This window comes from Desmodus rotundus, chromosome 8 (assembly GCF_022682495.2).
Source record: "Desmodus rotundus isolate HL8 chromosome 8, HLdesRot8A.1, whole genome shotgun sequence".
NCBI lineage: Eukaryota > Metazoa > Chordata > Mammalia > Chiroptera > Phyllostomidae > Desmodus > Desmodus rotundus.
Genome location: NC_071394.1, coordinates 68245685 through 68267811, shown reverse-complemented (window position 1 = coordinate 68267811; position 22127 = coordinate 68245685). Strand labels below are relative to the sequence as shown.

Here is a 22127-nt window from a genome sequence, read left to right as displayed (position 1 = left end):
CAAAAGAATCAGCCCTCAAGAAAGAATTGATAACCCGAGGAATGAGCTGCAAAGTTTGACAGCAAAGAATTCCTCCCTGGAGGGGCTGAACTTGAGATCCTTGTTTGCTGCAGGTCTCCTGGACTGGAGTCAGAGGCTTTTCCTCCTGACCCGCCTCAGGCTGCTCCTCACACTTCTTGGTTAAGGAAATGTTAAGTTTAGAGAGAAAAGGGCTGCAGATCTTTCCTCCTGCTTACCCCTCCCGCAGTCAGGCACTCCTCCCTGGTCCTTGCCTCAGGTCACCCTCTCCTACCGGGTCCTCTGCCCCTCCCCTTTCTTCCTCTTCCCCCTTTGCCCCTCCTCCCTGGTCCATTTCCAAGGTTCCCTCCTCCCCCTCTTCTGCTCTCAGCTCTTTCCTTTCCTCTGCCTCCCCTCCCCCCATCCTGATCTCGGGTGCGCTCCTCTCCACGCCTCCCGCCCTGAGAAATATACCGGTCTCAGGCCCGGCTGCGGTTGCAGCCCCAGCCCCTCCTCCCGAGCCCGGCTGGTCCCGCACGGCCCGCAGCTGCCGCAGTCATGGCTGCTGAGGGAGCTGACGAACGCTCGCCTTTGCTGTCTTCTCCCTACTCGGGAAACGTCACCCCCACCACCCCGCTATACTTGCAAGAAAGCAGCCCCCGAGGTAAGGCCAGCACCGACCCTCCTACCCCGTGGGAAAAACCTAGGACAACAAAGACAAGCGGCTGCAGCTCTGGCGAAAGGGAGCTGTCCCCTGGTGTGGGAGACGGATGCTGACTGCCTTAGAGCCTGCAGGCCTGACCCCTCGCTGCAGGCTGCCTTGTGTGTGTATGTGGGTGTGATTGGAAGTGTGTGTGTGTGTGCCACCCCTTTTGACTCACGGGTACAGGATGCGACGTGAATTTCCGAGCTGGGCTTCACTGTTTCAGAGCAGACCCAAGTGCAGCTGGGAGTGGTGCTCATCTCTCACAAACATTCACGAACCCTTTCAGGTTGCTGAGAAACGTCGGGAGTACTGCTCACCTTGGCATCTGTCCTTGAAAAGGCTTAGCTTGAAAGATATGCATTTTCTTGGTTTACCCACCAGTGCTCTGTTCAATCAGGAAATTGCCTTACCAAAAAGAATAGAGTTAATATTCCTGGTATGCCTGAAATTCTTGCCCTTCCTTGTTATTCCTGCTTGAAAACTATGTGCTAGCTTGTGAATGAGGAGGGAGAGAAGGGAAGATGGAATATTTTTGATACATATTTAGGTGAGATTGAAATGCACTTATAAAAAGTAACCCAAATTAATACTGCATATATTTCTATACATTTTTCTTCTCCAGACAGAATCCAAAAAGATTTGATAGCTATGGGATCTACAGAAAGAAGAGGGGTCCATTTACCAAACTCTTAAATTTATTGAAAGATCTTTGTTCTAAGCCTTTGAGTTGATTGCTGTAGGAGAAATAAAGTAGCGTCAGGAATATAGAAAATGGAAGGCAATACTTAAAAAAAGCTTAAGAATAGTGAAAAGATTGGTCAAATATGGCTTTTGCAACTGTAGCTTAAGTTCATCTCTTTTTTTTAGTTGAATGTGAGAGAAGTTTAAAAATCCTAGGAAGCAAATGTGAATTTTGACAATATGGGCAGATCTTGTTTCTTGTACACACTTTTTCCAAATTCAAGACTGGAATTGGAGCAAGTTGTAGAGCACGTTGAACTTGTCTAGTATTTAAAAATTTTCATTTAACACATTATAACTTGAAAAGCAACAATGGAGCTCTTAATCCACACTTAACAAGAAGCAGGACAAAGGGAAAAGATGTTTAGCTATGAATAATTCAGTATTATCAGTGTTGAGAAATAAGGTACAAAATGGAACAAAGACTCAACCTAGAAAGCAAACAACTCATGTTTTTTTGGTCAGCATTAAACTTGTGCCAGAGGATACCAGATGTAGAATTTTCTTCAATGGGCAAATTTGATATTAATATTTTACTGCTATCTAAATTATATGGTCCAGAATGGGTTTAAATACTTATCAGTGAATGTTGCAACTTTATCAAGTCACCATTTAAGACAAAATATTTGAAAATTTATTAAGAGGCAGAATTTGGATTTAAGCAACTTTCAAGCCTTCTATGTTGCTTCTATTTTTTTGATCATATAGTGGCTAGACTATTCTTCCAAATGGTCATACTCATAGATCTGCCTGTAGATTTCATCATTTGTCATATATTTGTTTAATTTGATAAGACTCCTTAAATTAAACAATCAGATACAAGTTTCAGTTCAGCCACTGAGAAAAAGAAGTTTCATTTTAGAAAACAAATAACTAAAGGAATTCAACGTGTTAAATAACAAAATTGGACTGAGTACTTTTAAAGAAATTGGCCTTATTCAGTGATTCATGAATCAGGCAGCATCTCATCTAACAGATAGAGAGGAGCTCTGAGGAGCTGTACAAAATGAAAGACTGTTATAGACAGAAGAAAGTGGAACAAGAAGTCACACTGCAAGATATAGATTGGTTGTGACAAAGTCACATTCCTAGGGGATGGCAGATAACCTCACTAGTACAGATAAAGTAGCTACTTATTGACTGGTTTAAGATTCCATTTCTGGGAGAAGCTGGAAGTATGATTAAATCTCCATTTGGTGATATGGGGATTATCGTAAGTGACTCATTTTGAGCCTGTTGCCTTGTTTTTAACTACTGGTTTAGCCAAAACGATCTTTCTGCCTTACTGTAGAATACTTTTCTTTTCCTCCTTCTTCTCCTCCTCCTCATCCTTCTTCTTCTTCTCCTCCTTCTCCTCCTACTTCTTCTTCGTCTCCTTTTTCAACTTTTTAAAACTTTAGCATTTTTTTAGAGAGAGAGAGAAAAAAAACCATTGATTTGTTGTTTCACGTATTTATGCATTTATTGGTTGATTCTTGTATGTGCCCTGATGAGGGATTGAACCCACACCCTTTGGTATATTGGGATGACTTTGCAACCAACTGAGCTGCCTGGCCAGGGCCTAACTTTTTTTCTTAACTGATAAATGATAAATAGATAATGAGAAAGTAACTTCATATGGCATTATACCTAGTAAACATGAAATTTAAATGAGAAGTAATTTTATTTACATTTTTGACAGGTATTTACATGGTGGAAAGAGGGCAAGGGAGTGCATCTCATTCAAGAGGGCTCCACACTCATGACTTAATACCTACAAGAGGCCATGCCTCCTCATACCAGATCACACTGGGGGTTAGAAGCTAAACATATGAATTTTGAGGGAACACAAACATTCAACCCATTTCAAGAGAATCCTTGAATATACAGAGGTGGGCAAAGTAGGTTTACAGTTGTGAGTGACATTTGTTTGAGTTAATAAAGCTATTGTAAGAATCATAACCTGCATGACTTTTACCAGATAAACAACTGGAAAACTAATTTTGTCCTGCCCTGTATTTGGACACACTTAACTTCTGAACCTCCTTGCATCCTTGCAGAGTTTAAGGTTAGGTGTGGATTGGTAGGAAGAGATGACACATACCACACACACAAAGCACTATAAGATTAGATTAAATTCTTACTTTATTTGCCAAGGATTTTGAAACTCTCTGAAAGCCAGGTTGTCACAATAAGCAGAAACAGATGCAGTGTATTTGAGAGCAGCTACCCAAAGCTCACGGAAGGCCCAAACAGGGCTGTGGAGCGTCTTGATGAAGCTTGATTTGGGGCTACGCTAAAGCTAAGGATCCATTTAAGGGAATTTTTTCGAACTAGTTTTTGAATAAAAATCTGCTTTGCTGAGGCCACATTCTTATGAAAGGGAAATGGAGCCCAATTTGGTGAAGTATATCTGCGTCCAGTTTTCCATTATTGTGGGAGCCCATTTCCTTTCCCATTGTTCAGCAGGCATCAGGCTCCATGTTTCCTGTATTCTATTTATAACGTGCACATGTTCTCCTGGCGCTAGCCAACATCTTTAAAAAATTAGTTACAAAATGTTGCATTCAGTCAGTCATCCTTTCAAATATTTGAGCAACTAGTATATGGTCCAGATGTTGGAGAGCTTGCATTCCAGTGAGAGAGACATACAGGACCATTATAATTTCAGAATGGAGAGAACACAGAGGGGCATGAGGACAGTGGGTAACTGGTGGCATTGGATTGTTTCAGATCTTGTGTTCAGGAAAGATATCTCAAAGATGGCAATTGCTTAGAGATCTGAATAAATGAATCAGAATCAGTAGTAGGAAGATTTTGGGGAGGAGTATACTGGGCAGTTGGAGTAGTGAGTATAAAACATGCTGATTTAAAACAAGGAGGACAGTGGGTTAGAGTATGTGATGTAGGGCAGGTATGGTAGAAGCAGTTAGAGGTCTGGATTAGGGACAACCAGGAGAGCTTTGTAGGCCACTGTCAGGAATGGGATTGTATTCCAAGGATAATGGGAGGCTGTGGAAGGTTTAGAGCTAAGGAGAGACATGAAATGTTTTATTTTTAAGATCATTCTGGTTGGTATGTGAATAGTGGATGATCGGGGGAAATTGAGAAGGGATTAGTAACACATGAGATGAATCAGAAGACTGTTAGAATGAAATGTCTGAACTAAGGCAGGGCAGTGGAAGTTGTGGGATACAGGGCATATTGTAAGTGGAAACAAAGGAATCACAAATCTCCAAAATGACCTAAGCAACTAGGTAAAAAAAAATGTGTTTTTATCTAACATGGGCAATAAGGAGGAGGAGTTTGTGTTCAGGAAGAGGGAGGATACTGGAAATTAGTATTTTGTTTTGGATAAGCTGAACTGAAATACCTGTAGTCATCACTCAACTGGAGGTCAATCAGATAGTTGGATGTACAACTCTGAGTCTGAGGAGATATCAGGGCTGAAGAATACACTTCATTCCCCAATTATTTATTATATGTATGATAACACTTTGCTGTGGTGACAGATGATGCTCTCAGTTTTCCACTTTGTTTCTAAGGATTCTACAAACTATTTTCAGGAATGTCAAACTGTTAGGGTAGAGTATTCTGTTAAAATTTTGTAAGCTTTGCCAGGAGATGTAGCATGGCATCTCCTTACTACAGGAGGAGAGCTATCGGGGAGGTGATCCAAATAGAAACCCTAATCCTTCTGCTTTGGGGAAAAGCAGACAAACCTGGATACAGCTTTGTGCTCAGCTGTTTTGTGCTTCATTTTTATAAAGCTGAAGAGGTACATTATAACCTGGGAATAATGACATCCTTTTAATAGTTCCTGAAAGGGAGTACATTCTTATTGCTGTTTTCTGTTCTTTTGGGGAGGACTTCTAATCTTTTTTTGAGGGGTGAGGGTGCTTCAGAGTTTGTATTGCTTTGGCACTTTTCTAGATTTTTGTTCTTGCCCTGGATGCTGTTGTAAAATGAATTTCTTTTTCTCTGTAACAAAAAAAATACGTATGTGAAAAAGAAATGGAAAGCATGGCTCATTTTTCTGGCTTTCACGTAAGTTTTCCAAGCATTCTATAACTAAATCCCTTAATATGGTCTCAGGGACAATATGGCTCCAGGTGTTGTTTGGTTTGGGGGACCTCACAATTTCTCCCTGTTATGAGCTATTGACCTTAGAATCGTTACTTTACATCTCTGGGACTCAGTTTCCCACTTGAGAAAGAGTGGTATGTCATGTTCCCTTTTACAATCATAGTCTGTGACACAGTTCTTGGTAAGGAATCTAATTACACCTAGCAGAATGTATCTACAATTTAAAGAAAAATAGATACAGCCCTCTGTGTCACCCAGACAAAATTCCTGGTTGATTTTCACAGCCACATATTGTGGGGACTCCTCTTTCCTGCACTGGTGTTTCAAGCTGGAGAGCCCAGTGTGCAGGTAGGATCCCTTACTCCACAGGGGAACTTCCTCAACCAAGATATTCTTCCCCATTCTGCCAAACATGGGTGTGGGACCAGCCCATTCCACATTTTCACCCCTCCTACCATTTTTAAAAAATATTTTATTTATTTACTTTTAGAGAGAGGGGGAGGGAGAGAAACATCAACGTGTGAGATACATTGATTGGTTTCCTCTTGCATGCTCCCAACTGGGGACCCGGCCCACAACCCAGGCATATGCCCTGGCTGGAAATTGAACCAATGACCCTTCAGTTTGCAGGCCAGCACTCAATCCACTGAGCCATACCAGCCAGGGCCCTCCTACCAGTTTTGATGTGTTTTTTGTGTGTATGTGTGTGGCTTTTCTTTATATTCTTAGTTATAAGAGTCTGTTCAGCTAGTCTTCAGGTGGTTCTAAAGGATGATTGTTCTAGAATTTAGTTGTAATTTTGATGTGGTTTTGGGAAGAGGAAAGCACAGTATTTATCTACTCCATCATCTTGACAGAAGTCCCTTATGTACATGTTCTTGTGAGAGTGCTTGCCTCATGAAATTGTGCCTCACTACATGTTAAGAACATAAGCTCTTTGAGCCACACATCATACCTCATGGTTTCCCTGACATATCTAGCACAGCGTCTGGTATGGAATTGATGCTTGTGACAAAGTGTATGCTAACTAAGTTCTGGGAATGTACCACAGGGTGTCCAGCTGGCCTTTGCTTGTCACCTGATTATAAAGGTAAAGACCTCTGGACTTTCTCTGGTATCAGAGCTCATAGAGAGGCCTTATAACACACCCCCTCCATTATAAACCTGGGATTTCCCTGTAGAAGCAGTCAAATTTAAAAAACAGGCAAGCTGAATGAAGGTAAGACAGGTATCACCACTCCTACATCTTTCAGATCTTTCATAGTGGCATTGCTTTCAGTAGAATTTCCAGGGACCTATACATGACCCTACCCACCTTAATCAGTGGGCCAGAGAACCAATGTGGGTATTTTTCTAGTTGCCAAGAATATCCCAATTCATATATTAAGGAACTGGGAAAATAACTTCAGAGTGGGTTCTCAGATCTATGGGGGCCACCATGAGTTGGTCCTGGGGTAAGCCATCACCTGTGACCTGATAGCCATGAACCCTCTCTTTGGTGGACCACAGAGGAATTTTGAGTGAAGAATTAGCACCATATAAGAGCCAGTTTCTATTAATCCCTAACAAATGTAGTCATTTTCTTTTCCCTAGTCACTCTAGTAATGGACTCAGGTCTCCTGAGGAAGGCTTAGAGATTTATGGTTAATTACTTATACCAGTGATGCTGTATCATTCTTCAAAGCCACAAACGAACTCTTCAATAAAGGTGCTCTGGGTCTGTGAACTTGCTTTGTTACATACTGGTTGGAAACTTATGACTCTCCTCCACTGTGGTTACTCAAGTCAAGTTGCTGGTTACAAGACCTAGTATTTTCTATTATACATAACCAAGTAATGTTCTTGTAGGTTACCAATCCATTTCAATCCTAGACTTATTTCAGTTGGCTACTGTCAAAGGCTTTTGTGAATCAAAGTTTTCTAATACTGACTTTCCCATAGTGATTACTGCACCCACTTTGTCTTTGGCTTTTAAGCGTTGCTCTTTAGCTTCCATTTCTCTGGACTTCCACAACTCAGAGAGTCATCCTGTGCTGCACTGCCTGGCCCACATAGGACATGCATTTCCCTAAATGATGGATGTATCTATGCCTTAGTGAAAGGTATCTACTCCAGGTTTCATGGGATTTGTGGGGCATGGGTATGCAGATTTCATATGATGAATTCACTCCAGTGTTTCTAACTCTCTATGCCTTTGATTGCTTCTTCTGTATCATGCTAGGGATGCTGTGACATCTCAGCTCAATAAATAAAAGGTCAAGTCTCATCAACCACTAAGTCAACTGATTTAGCTACTTCCAGCTTCAAAAAAACATCAAATCCAGAACATTTGGAAGGTGCACCCATACCGTTAGATTTGGCTCAACACAGTGTTAGATTCTATCCTCTTTAACAGTACTCATATTCTCCAGGTATCTGACAATATACTTTATCAAAAGTTTGCAATTTTCTTGTTGTGTCAGCTGCTTCATTGTGAGTCACACTTGTACTTGACCTTCTAGGGCAATTTGAAATCAGAACCTAGTCATGTGTCTTGAGGAAATAACAGACTGAAGGACAGGTCTTAGGGAGAAGGGCCATCCTCTGTAAGACAACTGCCTCAGGTGAGGTTATGACAGAGATTTCCTGGAAGTGAAGGTTCGTCTCTTCAGACACAAGAGGAGGCAAACTGCTTTCTACTCATTCTCTGCTCTGTTTAGTGCAACCAGGTGGCCCCATTCTGATTCCAGTGTTTAACTCTTCTTCAATCAATCTCCTTTCACATGAGAGGCTTAGCAAGACTGTGAATTTACCTGACACTATAATTTTGCAGTCTACACACTTAGATTTTGTGTTTTATTTCTAACAATATAAGTCCTGTAAGAATTAGAAATAAGTGATACTTTTAGGGCTTGATAGAAGTTCTCTGGTTCTCTAACTAGGATGTGAGCAGAGAACTTCTCATTTTCTCTCTGTAAAGGCTCCAGTGCATTCATGAGAATCCACCCTATATCACAATCCATATGATGATTACAGTTGCCATAGTGGTCAAGTGAAGGAGACACAAACCTCACAATCATCTACAGGAGAAAATCTGATTTATGAGGGTGCCACTGCACACTGCCATTTGTCACCACACAGTGTCCCACTGGAAAGGAGCTCAGCACTGCAGTCCAACCCAAGATATGACCAAACTACTCCTCTAGCCTGTTTCTGAGGGTTGTTTCCTGGGATGATTCCTGGTGTGAGTTTTTACATCAGTTAGGACTTGAAGATAGAAACAACAGAGTAAAATATAGTAAAAATAATTGTTAATTACATAGAAAGTTGTTAATTAGGTAACTAAAAGGTAAAAATATTATTCTAACATATTAGGGGATATTTAATGCAAGTAGTAGCTACTACCCCAAAGGCAGAGAGAATAAGGGAAGATATTGGAATTATTAAAATGAAGTAGTTTCAAGGAGGGGTCATGCAGAACTGAAGCATGACTTCTGAGAGGCACAGGCTAGGTGGTGCTGAAGTCTCTGCTCTGGAGAAAACTTTGTATCCTTGGGGAAAGGGATGTAAGTCCCTTCTTCCTCCTCCAACCTTGTGGTCTCCCTTTATCATTGCCTATTAATAGGACAAAATGTACATCCAACTGGCAAAGCCAAATGAGGTTTTCAGAGTTCCAGCCCCAGCAGGACAAAGCAGAGAAGGGTGGGTTTGGAGTTGAGCATCAGTAACCTAATCATACCACATTTATCTTCCAACCTGACTTTAGCCAGATGGAACCTTCTAAGGGCACCCTGGGTCTAAAAGAACCCAAGAGTCTCCTGGAATAGTTTTGTTTCTCTGGTTTCAGAGAGGAGGGAAAAACAGGTGGGCTTCCTTTTCTCTGTCACTCTGTCCCTAACCCCTACTCTCCACAAACATCCCAAGGATGAGAAAAAGCCAGGGCTTTCCTCACAAACTTGTCCTTTATACTTCTGTTGCTCATCCTATAATCATTGTGTCCTAAAATTTACTTCATTTTAATCTAATATCATTTTCCATTTTTGATACATTTGTCAAAGGAATGAAGGGCTAAATATGAGAGTGTATTTACATAAAGGAATATTACTGAGCTGTAAAAAAGAAGGAAATCTTACCTTTTGCAAAGCATGGATAGACCTGGAAAGTATTATGCTAAGTGAAATAAACCAGTCAAAGAAAGACAAATATCATATTATTTCATATACATGTGGAATCTAATGGACAAAATAAACAATCAAAATAAAAACAGACTCAAAATACAGAGAATGGACTGACAGCTATCAGAGTTGAGGGGCGGGGTTGGGGAGCTGGGTGAAAAAGGTGAAGGGATTAAGCAAAAAAAATAAAAGCACCTCATAGACACAACAATATGGTGATTATCAGAGGGAAAGAGGGGTAAGGGATGGTAGAAAAGGATAAAGGCAGGATAAGTGAGGATGGAAAGAGACTTCATTTGGGGTGGTGAACACACAATACATTATATAATAGAATTGTATACCTAAAACCTATGTAATTTTTTTAACCAACTTCATCCCTATAAATTCAATAAAATTTTTTTTAAAAGAGTGTATTAGTTAAATAAGTGAATTAACTGGAAAATGTTCCATTGAAGAGACTAACAAAGACATAACTGAGATGATAAAGGTCAGAGCAGTCCAACAAAACAAGATCAAACTTTAAAATGCTGGAGATATATCTGGTAAAAAATAATGTAGAGATTAATATACTAGGATGAATTTGTAGAATGGAGGGACTGTTTGCCATAAAATAGATACATTATGTTGATGTTTGTATGGGAAAATGTAATTTGATCACTTGGGGGTTTACAGAATAATAAAGGTCCTTTTGAGTGTTTGAGAAAGAACATTATGTATGCCTTGTGATCTATATTCTTTCATCTTGTCTCTGAAAAACTGAAACTCTTTATGAATTTTAGTTTTTCAAAATCTCTTCTAGTTTTCATTTCCCCTGACTCTTCTTTATCCTCATCTGAATCCCTTTTAACTCAAACCTGATTCTTGTCTAAGTGGTCCTACAGAACCCTCAGTAGTCCTGACATCCCTTCGTTGTAGTAAAATTATTCATTAAGAGAGGCAGCTCTGTGCAGGGGCCTCTAGGACAGGAGTCATCTCTTTCCTTTGCTGAAGTGCTTGAAAAACTCTATTTGAAAGTTAGACTATGGGCTTCAGTTTTCTCTTCCATAAAATAAAGGAATTGGACTATATAATTCCTAAGATGCTTGAATTTATAACATTGTACAATTCTGAAAATCTGAGGGAGTTTTTTTAGGATGGAAAACTGTTGATATAAACAATACTGCTTACATGGAATAAAATTATTATTTATATAGGCAAACCCCATGAAGAAAATGACTATTGTTCAAGTAATAAAACTTTCAAAATGCGTATTTGTGACTCAATAGCTAATGATCCCTCATTCTGAGATTACAGTGGATATTTTATGAACGGCAGCAATTTAAAATAGTACAATAATGGTGATCTGCTGACCTTTTTAACATGAAAAGTGACCAATTGAACAATCTAAGTTGCTAGTTATTGTAGCAATTTAGTTAGTTTGCTAACTGAAATTAATTTCTGGAGTTGGAAGTCTCTTACAAGAAGATATTGAATTATAAGTGAAGGTTACTTTGGATAAAAGTACAAGAAGTATGTTTAAATCACCTTAGGGCTAAAGTAATGGACAGAAAATTGAAATGATAGCCCTGAGGACATTGTTTATCGGAGCAATTAAGCAGCAGCATCTGTCATTGTATTGATCTCTTGAATTGATTCCATTTCTCTGGTGGGTCCACATGTCCCCTGACTGCCTCTCCTCTCTGTGCATGGTTTGAGGAAGGTATTAGTCTATGTGGAAAAGACCCTTTTTTTTTTTTAGTCAAGCTGAGTCCCCTGCTAGGACCCAGCTCTTCTATAAGGAGAGTGGCAGTAGTAATATATGTAATGTTATTATCTTAAAGAGAAATGTGTTTCATAAATTTCATAGATTCACTCATTCATTTATTCCTTCATTCATTCTTCCATACAATAAATATTTAGTGAGCATCTGTCATAGAACAGACACTATCGCAGAGCTGGTAAATCAGTCCCAAGCAAGCCTCACAGAATATATAATCTCCCCATTTTGATTTATATTCCTTACTTTATATTCTTTTCCACCCTCCTCCACTTCCCAAGCGTCCAAAAGAATAGAATAGGACATATTTTTCTTTTCTTCTTAAAAATTTTTTATTGTTACTCAATTACAGTTGTATGCTTTTTCTCCCCATCCCTCCACCCCACTGCAGCCGAACCCCCTTCCCTCCCCCACCTACACCCACCCCCTTGATTTTGTCCATGTGTCCTCTATAGTAGTTCCTGTAATCCCCTCTCCTCACTGTCCCCTCCCGACTACCCCCTGCCCATTGTTAGATGTTCTTAACATCAGTGTCTCTGGTTATCTTGAGTTTCCTTTTTTCTTCTGTTGATTATGTTCCAGTTAAAGGTGGGATCATATGGTATTTGTCCTTCATTGCCTGGCTTCTTTCACTTAGCATAATGCTCTCCAGTTCCATCCATGCTGTTGCAAAGGGTATAAGCTCCTTCTTTCTCTCTGCTGTGTAGAATTCCATTGTGTAAATGTACCAAAGTTTTTGGATCCACTCATTTGCTGATGGGCACTTAGGTTGCTTCCAGTACTTGGCTATTGTAAATTATTGTAAATTGGGGTGCATCAGTTCTTTTGGATTGGTGTTTCAGGGTTCTTAGGGTATAATCCCAGCAGTGGAATTGCTGGGTCAGAGGGCAGTTCCATTTTTAGTTTTCTGAGGAAATTCCATACTGTTTTCCACAGTGGCTGACCAGTCTGCATTCCCACCAACAGTGAACTAGGTTTCCCTTTTTTCCGCATCCTCTCCAACATTTGTTTGTGGATTTGTTTATGTTGGCCACTCTGACTGGAGTAAGATGGTACCTCATTGTGGTTTTAATTTGCATCTTTGTGATGGCTAGTGATGCTGAGCATCTTTTCATATGTCTCTGGGCCCTCTGTATGTCTTCCTTGGAGAAGTGTCTGTTCAAGTCCTTTGCCCATTTTTTAATTAGGTTGTTTGTCTTCCTGGAGTGGAGTCGTGAGAGTTCTTTATATATTTTGGAGATCAGGCCCTTGTCTGAGGTATCATTAGCAAATATGTTTTCCCATACTGTTGGTTCTCTTTGTAATTTGGTGCTGTTTTCTTTAGCCATGCAGAAGCTTTTTATTTTGATGAAGTTCCATGTGTTTGTTCTTTTCTTTATGTCCCTTGCATTAGGGGACATGTCTGTGAGGATGTTGCTGCATGGAATGTCTGAGATTTCCTGCCAATCTTTTCCTCTAGGACTTTTATGGTGTTACAACTTATATTTAAGTCTTTTATCGATCTTGAATTTATTTTTGTGTATGGCGTAAGTTGGTGATCGAGTTTCATTTTTTGCACACAGCTGTCTAGATCTCCCAACACCATTTGTTGAACAGGCTGTTTTTGCTCCATTTTATGCTCCTGACTCCTTTGTCAAATATTAATTGACCGTAAAGACTTGAGTTTATTTCTGGGCTCTCTATTCTGTTCCATTGGTCTATGTGCCTGTTTTTATGCCAGTACCAGACAGTTTTGATTACAGTGGCCTTGTCATATAGTTTGATATCAGGTATTGGGATCCCTCCTGCTTTGTTGTTCTTTCTCAAAATTGCTGCAGCTATTCGGGGTCGTTTATGGTTCCATATGAATTTCTGAAATGTTTTCTCCATATCTGTAAAATATGTCATGGGTACTTTAATAGGGATTGCATTGAATCTATAAATTGCTGTGGGTAGTATGGCCATTTTGATGATGTTAATTCTTCGAATCCAATAGCATGGTACATGCTTCCATTTGTTTGTGTCTTCCTTAACTTCTTTCTTCAATGCTGTGTAGTTTTCTGAGTACAGGTCTTTTACCTCCTTAGCTCAGTTTATTCCTAGGTACTATATTTTTCTTGTTGCTATATCAAATGGGATTTTTTTCCTGATTTCTGTTTCTGCTGTTTCATTGTTGGTATACAGGAATGCCTTTGATTTCTGAGTATTGACTTTGTATCCATCTGTTTTGCCAACTTCATTTATTAGGTCGAGTAGTTTTTTGGTGGAGTCTATAGGATTTTCCATTTACACTATCATGTCATCTGCAAACAGTGACAGTTTCATTTCCTCCTTTCCAATTTGGATGCCTTTTTTTTCTTTTTCTTGTCTGATTGCTGTGGCTAGGACTTCCAACACTATGTTGAATAGGAGTGGTGAGAGAGGGCATCCTTGTCTTGTTCCTGATCTTAGTGGGAAAGCTCTAAGTTTTTGTCCATTGAGTATGATGTTGGCTGTAGGTCTCTCATATATGGCCTTTATTATGTTGAGGAATGCTCCCTCTATTCCCATTTTGCTGAGTGTTTTATCAGAAATGGGTGCTGTATCTTATCAAATGCTTGTTCTGCATGTACTGATATGATCATGTGATTTTTGTCTTTGCTGTTGTTGATGTGATGTATTATGTTTGTTGATTTGTGAATATTTTACCATCCTTGCATCCCTGGGATGAATCCCACTTGGTCATGGTGGATGATCTCTTCAATGTTTGCTGGATGCGGTTTGCCACTATTTTGTTGAGAATTTTAGCGTCTGTGTTCATCAGCGATATAGGCCTGAAGTTTTCTTTGTTCATTTTGTCTTTATCTGGTTTTGGGATTAGGATGATGCTGGCTTCATAAAAAGAGTTTGGGAGTCTTCCATCAGTTTGGATTTTTTAGAATAGTCTGTGAAGGATAGGGGTTAGCTCTTCCTTAAATGCTTTGTAGAATTCTCCTGTGAAACCATCTGGTCCAGGGCTTTTGTGTTGTGGGAGTTTTTTCATGACTGCTTCAATTTCATCTGCTGTTATTGGTCTGTTAAGGTTTTCTGCTTCTTCTTCATTCAGTTTTGGAAGATTATATTTTTCTAGAAATGTGTCCATTTCACCTAGGTTTTCAAATTTCTTGGCATACAGTTCTTTGTAGCAATTTCTTACAATCCTCTGTATTTCTGTGGTATCAGGTGTAATCTCTCCTCTTTCATTTCTAATTGTGTTTATTTGGATCCTCTCTCTTTGTTTCTTGATGAGCCTTACTTAAAGGCTTGTCGATTTTGTTTATGTTTTCAAAGAACCAGCTCCTGGATTCATGGATCCTTAGAATTGTGCTTCTGGTCTCTATGTCATTTAACTCTGCTCTGATCTTGGTTATTTCCTTCCTTCTCCTTGCTCTGGGCTGTCTTTTTGTTGTTCCTCAAGTTCTTGGCATAGGACTAGGGTTTGCCTACTAGGGTAGGCATAGGGTTAGGTGGTTTGTTTGAAATGTTTCTATCTTTTTAAGGTAGGCCTGTACTGCTATGAACTTCCCTCTCAGGACTACCTTTGCTGTGTCCCATAGGTTTTGGGTTGTTGTGAGTTCATTTTCATTTGTTTCCAGAAAGTTTTTGATTTCTTTCCTAATCTCTTTCTTGACCCATTCATTGTTTAGTAGCATGCTATTCAGTCTCCATGATTTTCAGTGTTTTGGGTTTTTTTCCTTTTGGGTTGGTTTCTAGTTTCAGTCCCTTGGGGTCAGATAAAATGCTTGATATGATTTCAATTTTCTTGAATTTGTTGAGGCTTGCTTTGTCTCCTATCATGTGGTCTATCTTTGAAAATGTTCCACGTACACTTGAAAAGAATGTGTATTTCGCTTCTTTGGGATGAAAAGCTCTATATATATCACTTAAGTCCATTTCATTTAGGGTATTGTTAAGTGACACAATATCCTTGTTGATATTTTGTTTGGAAGACCTGTCCATTTTTGACACTGGGGTGTTAAAGTCCCCTACTATACTTGTGTTGCTGTCAATATCTTTCTTGAAGTCCTCCAAGATTTTCATTATGTATTTGGGTGTTCTTATGTTGGGTGCATATGTATTTACAATGTTTATGTCTTCTTGGTGGATTCTTCCTTTGAGTATTATGAAGTGACCTTCTGGGTCTCTCTCTATGGCCCTTGTTTTCAAGTCTATTTTGTCTGATATGAGTATTGCTACCCCTGCTTTTTTTTCCTGTCCATTTGCTTGGAAAATTTGTTTCCAGCCCTTCACTTTCAGTCTGTGTAAGTCTTTTCTCCTGAGGTGGGTCTCTTTTAGGCAGCATAGTGTGGGTCATCTTTTCTTATCAATTCAGCTATTTTATGTCTTTTGATTGGAGCATTTAATCCATTTACGTTTAAGGTTATTATCAATAGGTAGCTATTCATTGCCATTTTTTCATACCTGTGTTCCTCTCTCTTTGTCTTTTCCTTCCTTTCCTTAAAGCAGCCCTATTAGCAGGTCTTTCAGAGCTGAGTTGGTGGAGGTGTATTCTTTTAGACTTCTTTTGTCTGGGAAACTCTTTATTTGGCCTTCTATCTTGATTGAGAGCCTTGTTGGGTAAATTAGCCTTGGTTGCAGGCCTCTGGTTCTCATTACTGGGAATATTTTTTGCCATTCTCTTCTGGCTTGGAGGGTTTCCATTGAGAGGTCTGCTCCTAACCTAATTGGGCTCCCTTGTATGTTACTTCCTGTTTCTCCCTTGCTGCCTTTAAGATTCTCTCTTTGTCTTGGAATTTTGCCATTTTAATTATGATGTGTCTTGCAGTGGGCCTCTTTGGGTTCCTCTTGCTTGGGACTCTCTGTGTTTCCTGGATTTGGTTACTTTTTCTCTCATCAGATTAGGGAAATTTTCCATCATTACTTTTTCATTACCTTTCTAACAGGTTTTCTATTCCTTGATCTTCTTGTCCTTCTGGTATCCCTATTATGCAGTTATTATTACGTTTCATGTTGTCCTGCATTTCCCTTAATCTCTCTTCATTCTTTCTGAGCCTCTTTTCCTTTTCTTGGTCTTTCTGGGTGTTTTTTTCTACTTTGTCCTCCGGTTCGCTGATACGATCCTCTGCTTCATCAAGTCTGCTTTTGATTTCCTCTACTGTGTTCTTCAGTTCAGAAATTGTCTTCTTCTTTTCCTCTTGGCCCTTGTTCATAGTTTCTATTTCCTTTTTCATGTGGATATAGTTTGCAATGAGCTCATTGTAGTTTCCCTATAGTTTCTGGTAGTTGTCTTTGAGCTCATTGAGTTTCCTGATAACCATTGCTTTGAACTCAGTATGTGATAGTGACTTGCCTCTATTTCATTTAGCATTCTTCGTGAAGCTTCCTCCTTTCCTTTTATTTGGAGATTGTTTCTTTGCCTTCCCATTGTTTGAGACTCTTCTTGTTAGCTTCTGCTTCTTAAATTGATCTGTTCTGACTCCCTGGGTTTATGGTATGAACTTCTATGGTAGAATTTCAGTGGGATTCAGTGGTCCCATCTCCTTATTCTCCTGCGCTCAGTGATGTTGAGCTGACATTTATGGATCTAACAGGGTCTAACTCTGGTCTTTTCAGAGCTCCAGGTTTTATTGTCTCACCTGTGGGAAAAGGAGAAAGAAGAAAAAAAAAAAGGAGAAGGGAAGGAAGGAAAAGGGAATAGAAAAGGAATTGAAGGACGGAAGATAGGAAGGAAGAAGGAATAAAAAAAGATCAGACGAAAGATAAGAAGGAATTTTATCAATAATTAAAATAAAAATTTAAATAAAAGAAGGCAGGAAGACAGAACCAAGATGGCGGCGTAGGTAGACACACTGCGCCTCCTCGCACAACCAGAACTGACAGAGAATCGAACAGCAAGGGGGACCAACACCAAGGAAACAGAAAATAATCATTCATCCAGACTGGTAGGAGGGGCGGAGACGGCACTGGGGTGGAGAGGACTCACGTGGCTGTGGCGGGACTGAGACTGGCGGAGTGTGGGACAAATGGCACAGGCAGTCTGAGCACTAGCAGACCCTGCGGTCCCACATTTGCACAGATAAACCCAGAGGGCCGGACTCAGAGTGGCGGAGAGTGGGGCAGGCAGAGTGGCGGATAGCACATTGCGGCACCACATTCGCCCACAGATAAACCGGACGAACGGCGGGCAGAGAAGCAGACCGCTGCGCAACCCAGGGCTCCAGCTCGGGGAAATAAAGCCTCAAACCTCTGATTGAAAGCGCCCCTGGGGGTTGGGGCGGCAGGAGAGACTCCCAGCCTCACAGGAGAGGTTGTTGGAGAGACCCACAGGGGCCTAGAGTGTGCACAGGCCCACTTACTCGGGAACCAACACCAGAGGGGCCCAGTTTGATTGTGGGTAGCGGAGTGAAAGACTGAAATCCGGAGGAGAGTGAAGCGGGCGCCATTGCTCCCTCTCGGCCCCGCCCCCACGTACAGCATCACAGCGCAGCGACCAGCATTACCCCGCCCCTGGTGAACACCTAAGGCTCCGCCCCTTAAAGTAACAGACGCGCCAAGACAAACAAACAAAAAAAATGGCCCAAATGACAGAACACTTCAAAGCTCCAGAAAAAATACAACTAAGCGACAAAGAGATAGCCAACCTATCGGATGCACAGTTCAAAGCACTGGTTATCAATATGCTCACAGACTTGGTTGAATCTATTCGAAAAACAGATGAAAAAATGAAGCCTATGCTAACAGAAACAAAGGAAAATGTACAGGGAACCAATAGTGATGAGAAGGAAACTGGGACTCAAATCAATGGTATGGACCAGAAGGAAGAAACAAACATTCAACCAGAAAAGAATGAAGAAACAAGAACTTGGAAAAATGAGGAGAGGCTTAGGAACCTCCAGGACACCTTGAAACGTTCCAACATCCGAATTATAGGGGTGCCAGAAGGAGAAGAGGAAGAACAAAAAATTGAAAACTTATTTGAACAAATAATGGAGAACTTCCCCGATCTGGCAAAGGAAAAAGACTTCCGGGAAGTCCAGGAAGCTCAGAGAGTCCCAAAGAAGCTGGACCCAAGGAGGAACACAACAAGACACATCATAATTACATTACCCAAGATTAAACGCAAGGACCTACGTCCAAGATTACTATATCCAGCAAAGCTATCATTTAGAATGGAAGGGAGGATAAAGTGCTTCTCAGATAAGGTCAAGTTGAAGAGGCTCATCATCACCAAGCCCTTATTATATGAAATGTTAAAGGGAGTTACCTAAGAAAAAGATCAAAAATAGGAACAGTAAAAATGACACCAAACTCACAGTTATTAACGACCACATATAAAACAAAAACAAGAGCAAACTAGGCAAACAACTAGAACATGAGGGTTGTCAATAAGGGAGTGGGAGGGGGAGAGGGGGGTAAAGGTACAGAGAATAAGTAGCATAGATGATAGGTGGAAAATAGACAGGGGGAGGGTAAAAATAGTGTAGGAAATGTAGAAGCCAAAGAACTTATAAGTATGACCCATGGACATGAACTATGGGGGGGGAATGTGGGAGGGAGGGGGGTGGGCAGGATGGAGTGGAGTGGGGGGGGAAATGGGACAACTGTAATAGCATAATCAATAAATATATTTAAAAAAAAAAAGAAGGCAGGAAGAAGGAATAAAAAGTAAAGGATGGAAGGAAGAAAGAATAAAAAAAACAAAAGAAGGACAGAAAGGAAGAACGAATTTAGAGGGAAAGGAGGAAAAAAGAGCGAGAGAGAGAGAAAAGAAAAAGAAAAAAAAAAACTTCTTCTGCTGGCTTTAAACCGGTGAGGTCAGTTCTGCTTGTCTTCCCATCTGTGAAAAGGGAGGGGGTGGTTGTAGAGATTGGTTTCACTTTTCTCCCTTCCTGAGCCACACTCTTTGCTGTTGTTCAGCCTCCAGTCCTGTTCCTCAGGGTCCTTCTGCTCCCCCCTAGGCCTTTAGTTCACCAGTTGTGCTGTCCTGAGGTGCACCAATTAGGGGCAACTCACACTCCACCTTCTTGCTTTTACTGTCCTAGATGCTAGGGGCTCTTGGTGCTCCTTTAGGGTAGTTCAGCCCCCTACTGGGTCAATTCTTTCTGGGGACTGCAGTCTCCCCTACCCCTGCAGCTCCCCTCTGCTGGGTGTTCTGCCTTCCTCCTAGAGAGGGAGTTGACCCTGCAGGTCTTTGTGTGTAGTGGCTAGGTGGGAGTTGTTCAGTCCCTGGTGCTTTAGGTGTGGTCACCTGCAGGCAGCCAGGCTGTTGATGTGGTTGCCAGGCTGATCCGTGGCTTTGGGCCTGTTGGTGGGGCAGCAAGCCACTGATCCGGGTGCACACCCACCCGAGGTTTCAGGTGTGGGCGCCCAGGCTGCTGATTGAGGTGCACGCCCACCTAGGCATTTTGGGTCTGTGTGCCCAGGCAGCCAGTCCGCTTATCAGGGTGTGTGCCCACCCAGGGTTTCAGTTGTGCGCTCCCAGTCCGATGATCTGGGTGTGCACCACTGGGCTTCACGTGTGTGCTGGGGCTGCTTATCCCGGGTTCACAGTCCAGGGGCTGAGGGAGTAAGTGCACAAGAGGCCATGGCTGCTGCGGAGAGTTCTCTAAATAGCCGCTGAGTGCATCTATTTTCTCTTTTTCTTTTCGAGAAATTCTTCCTATTCAAGCCCCACTTGTCCAAACATGCACCTGGCCTCTCACCCAGCCCAGTCTGGCTCTCTCCCAAGAATCCTGCAGCAGACCCTGTGCCCGAGTTGGGGGCTTCAGCTGCCCTGGTCCCTGCACTGGTCCCAGGGACCTTACTGTCCTTAAGCTCTCTTCTTACCATCTGATCTTTCAATGTCCTCTATCTTTGGTCTCTGATCTTCATATATGCTGGAATACCGTTGGCTGTTCGCTCTGTTCCTCAGATCAGCTAGGTGTTTCACTTGTGCCAAGGGGAAGTGGACTCCTCTCCCTCCTATCTTGCCGCCATCTTCCCCCCATATTTTTCTTATTGAAGGCTTTTTTTTTTTTGAGAGTTCAGAAATTATATAGTGCAAATTTTGGAGGAAAAATTCACAGGGTTTTGGTGGATCTGAGGAACTTCAAAAGCTTCTGAATGTCAGCCATTGAAATTTTCTCTGAGCAAAGCTTTTGCCTGGGTTGTACTGTTGTTTTGTGTGGTTGTGATGTGTAACCTTCCCTCACCTCCAATGCACTTGTTTTCTTTGTGATATTGTCTTGTCTTTACATTTCTATCATACTATGTAAATAGCGACCTAGAATTATAAGAAAACTACTTCATGTTACTTTATAACAAGGGAAAAACAAGAGAGGAAACTCACTTTTATCAATGGTGCTATTGTTAATAATTATTAAAAATAATATTTATTATTATACACCGGGCAGTGTGTCTTGATTGTCTCATGAGGTATGTGTTTTTTAGCCAGGACAATACTTTCTTTATTGAGATCTGATAAATTTCTCTGCATTTATAAGGGCTCAAATCTGTGTTGACTCCTTCCTTGTTCCTTTAGTCTGCTTTTGTCTTCTTATACAGGTCACTCTGGGTGAACCTCAAATTCTTTCAAGGATTTAAAGCTACTTTAAAAAATTTAAGACATATATAGCTTTTTTTTTTTAACCCTCACCTGAGGATATGTTTATTGATTTGAGAGAGATAGAGAGCGAGAAGCAGAGAAAGAGAAACATTGATTAATTGCCTCCCTTACATACCCAACCAGGGATTGAACCCAAAACCTAGGTCTGTGCTCTGACCAGGAATCCAACCTGCAACCTTTTGTTGTATGCGACGACATTCCAGCCAACTGAGTCATCAGGGCTCTAAAGTTTCTTTTCAAGTTCAGTGTTCAGCAGTGCTCTGGTGGGGCAGGGACCTCCTCACTCTGCACATTTTTTAAATTGTGATGATAATTTAAAGGCACCCATACACAAACATCTTGTGCAAAACAGGCCTGCAGTCCCACACCCCTATACAAAGACCCATTAGGGGAAGTAAAATGGGAATGCCCAGTTGCACTATTAACTTGGGAAAGAGGGTATGCTGTGTTTTCTCTCCAGAAGGACCTTTGGAGCTGCTGACGAAGAGGGTAAAACCATATCAGAAAAGGCTTCCCTGGCAGTGACCCACCTCTGCCTCATTGGACTGTCCAAATCCAGAATTCTCTAAGCTGTACATCACCCACCCTGAAGTGCAATTCCATCCAGTACTCCCAGAGCAATATTCAACATCACCTAGAGGGACTTTTTCTACCAATTTAAAAGGACAAATTGATAAATTGTAACTAGAATTACATCAGCAGCTGCAGGACATTCAATGCTTGATTAAGCAAGAAGTTTTTCAGACCCTCCATGATAATCTCAGCTGACTAACCCCAAAAAACTTGTTTGATGAACTTAACCAGAACGTGGGTCTTTGGAGCTACTAGTTGCTTACTGATTATAATAATGCTCTGTGCACTTTACTGCATTTGCAAATTATTTTTCCAGGGTCATGTAAGAGACCAGCATGTAGCAAGCTTTATGGGATCTATAGCAGTCCTAACTAAAAACAAGGGAGAAAATATAGGGAACCATTCCATGAGTGAGAAATGTAGCCCAACCTCCACTAGGAAAAGCCAGTGGGTGTGAGGTCCAACACACAGGACCCACGCCCACGGACAGGTTCTTCCATGGGGAATCAGGCTTGCATTGTACCTAGGCTACTATGGGTCTTGCTTTTGCTAAAACTCCCACACCCTGGATTG

General features: G+C 41.1%; 1 protein-coding gene across 3 annotated transcripts in view; it reads left to right on the top strand.

Moving 5' to 3' along the window:
- Positions 1 to 358: 358 nt before the first annotated feature.
- PIP4P2 (phosphatidylinositol-4,5-bisphosphate 4-phosphatase 2) overlaps positions 359 to 22127 on the top strand; it is a 47349-nt gene continuing 25580 nt past the window's right edge. For 2 of the 3 annotated variants that reach the window (XM_045200451.3, XM_071222258.1), the window contains exon 1: positions 359 to 661. In XM_045200451.3, coding sequence (XP_045056386.1) covers positions 556 to 661 — 106 coding nt within the window. In that variant the 5' untranslated portion in view covers positions 359 to 555. The remainder of the gene's footprint in view (positions 662 to 22127) is intronic. The other variant, XM_024566533.4, reaches the window with a different exon arrangement.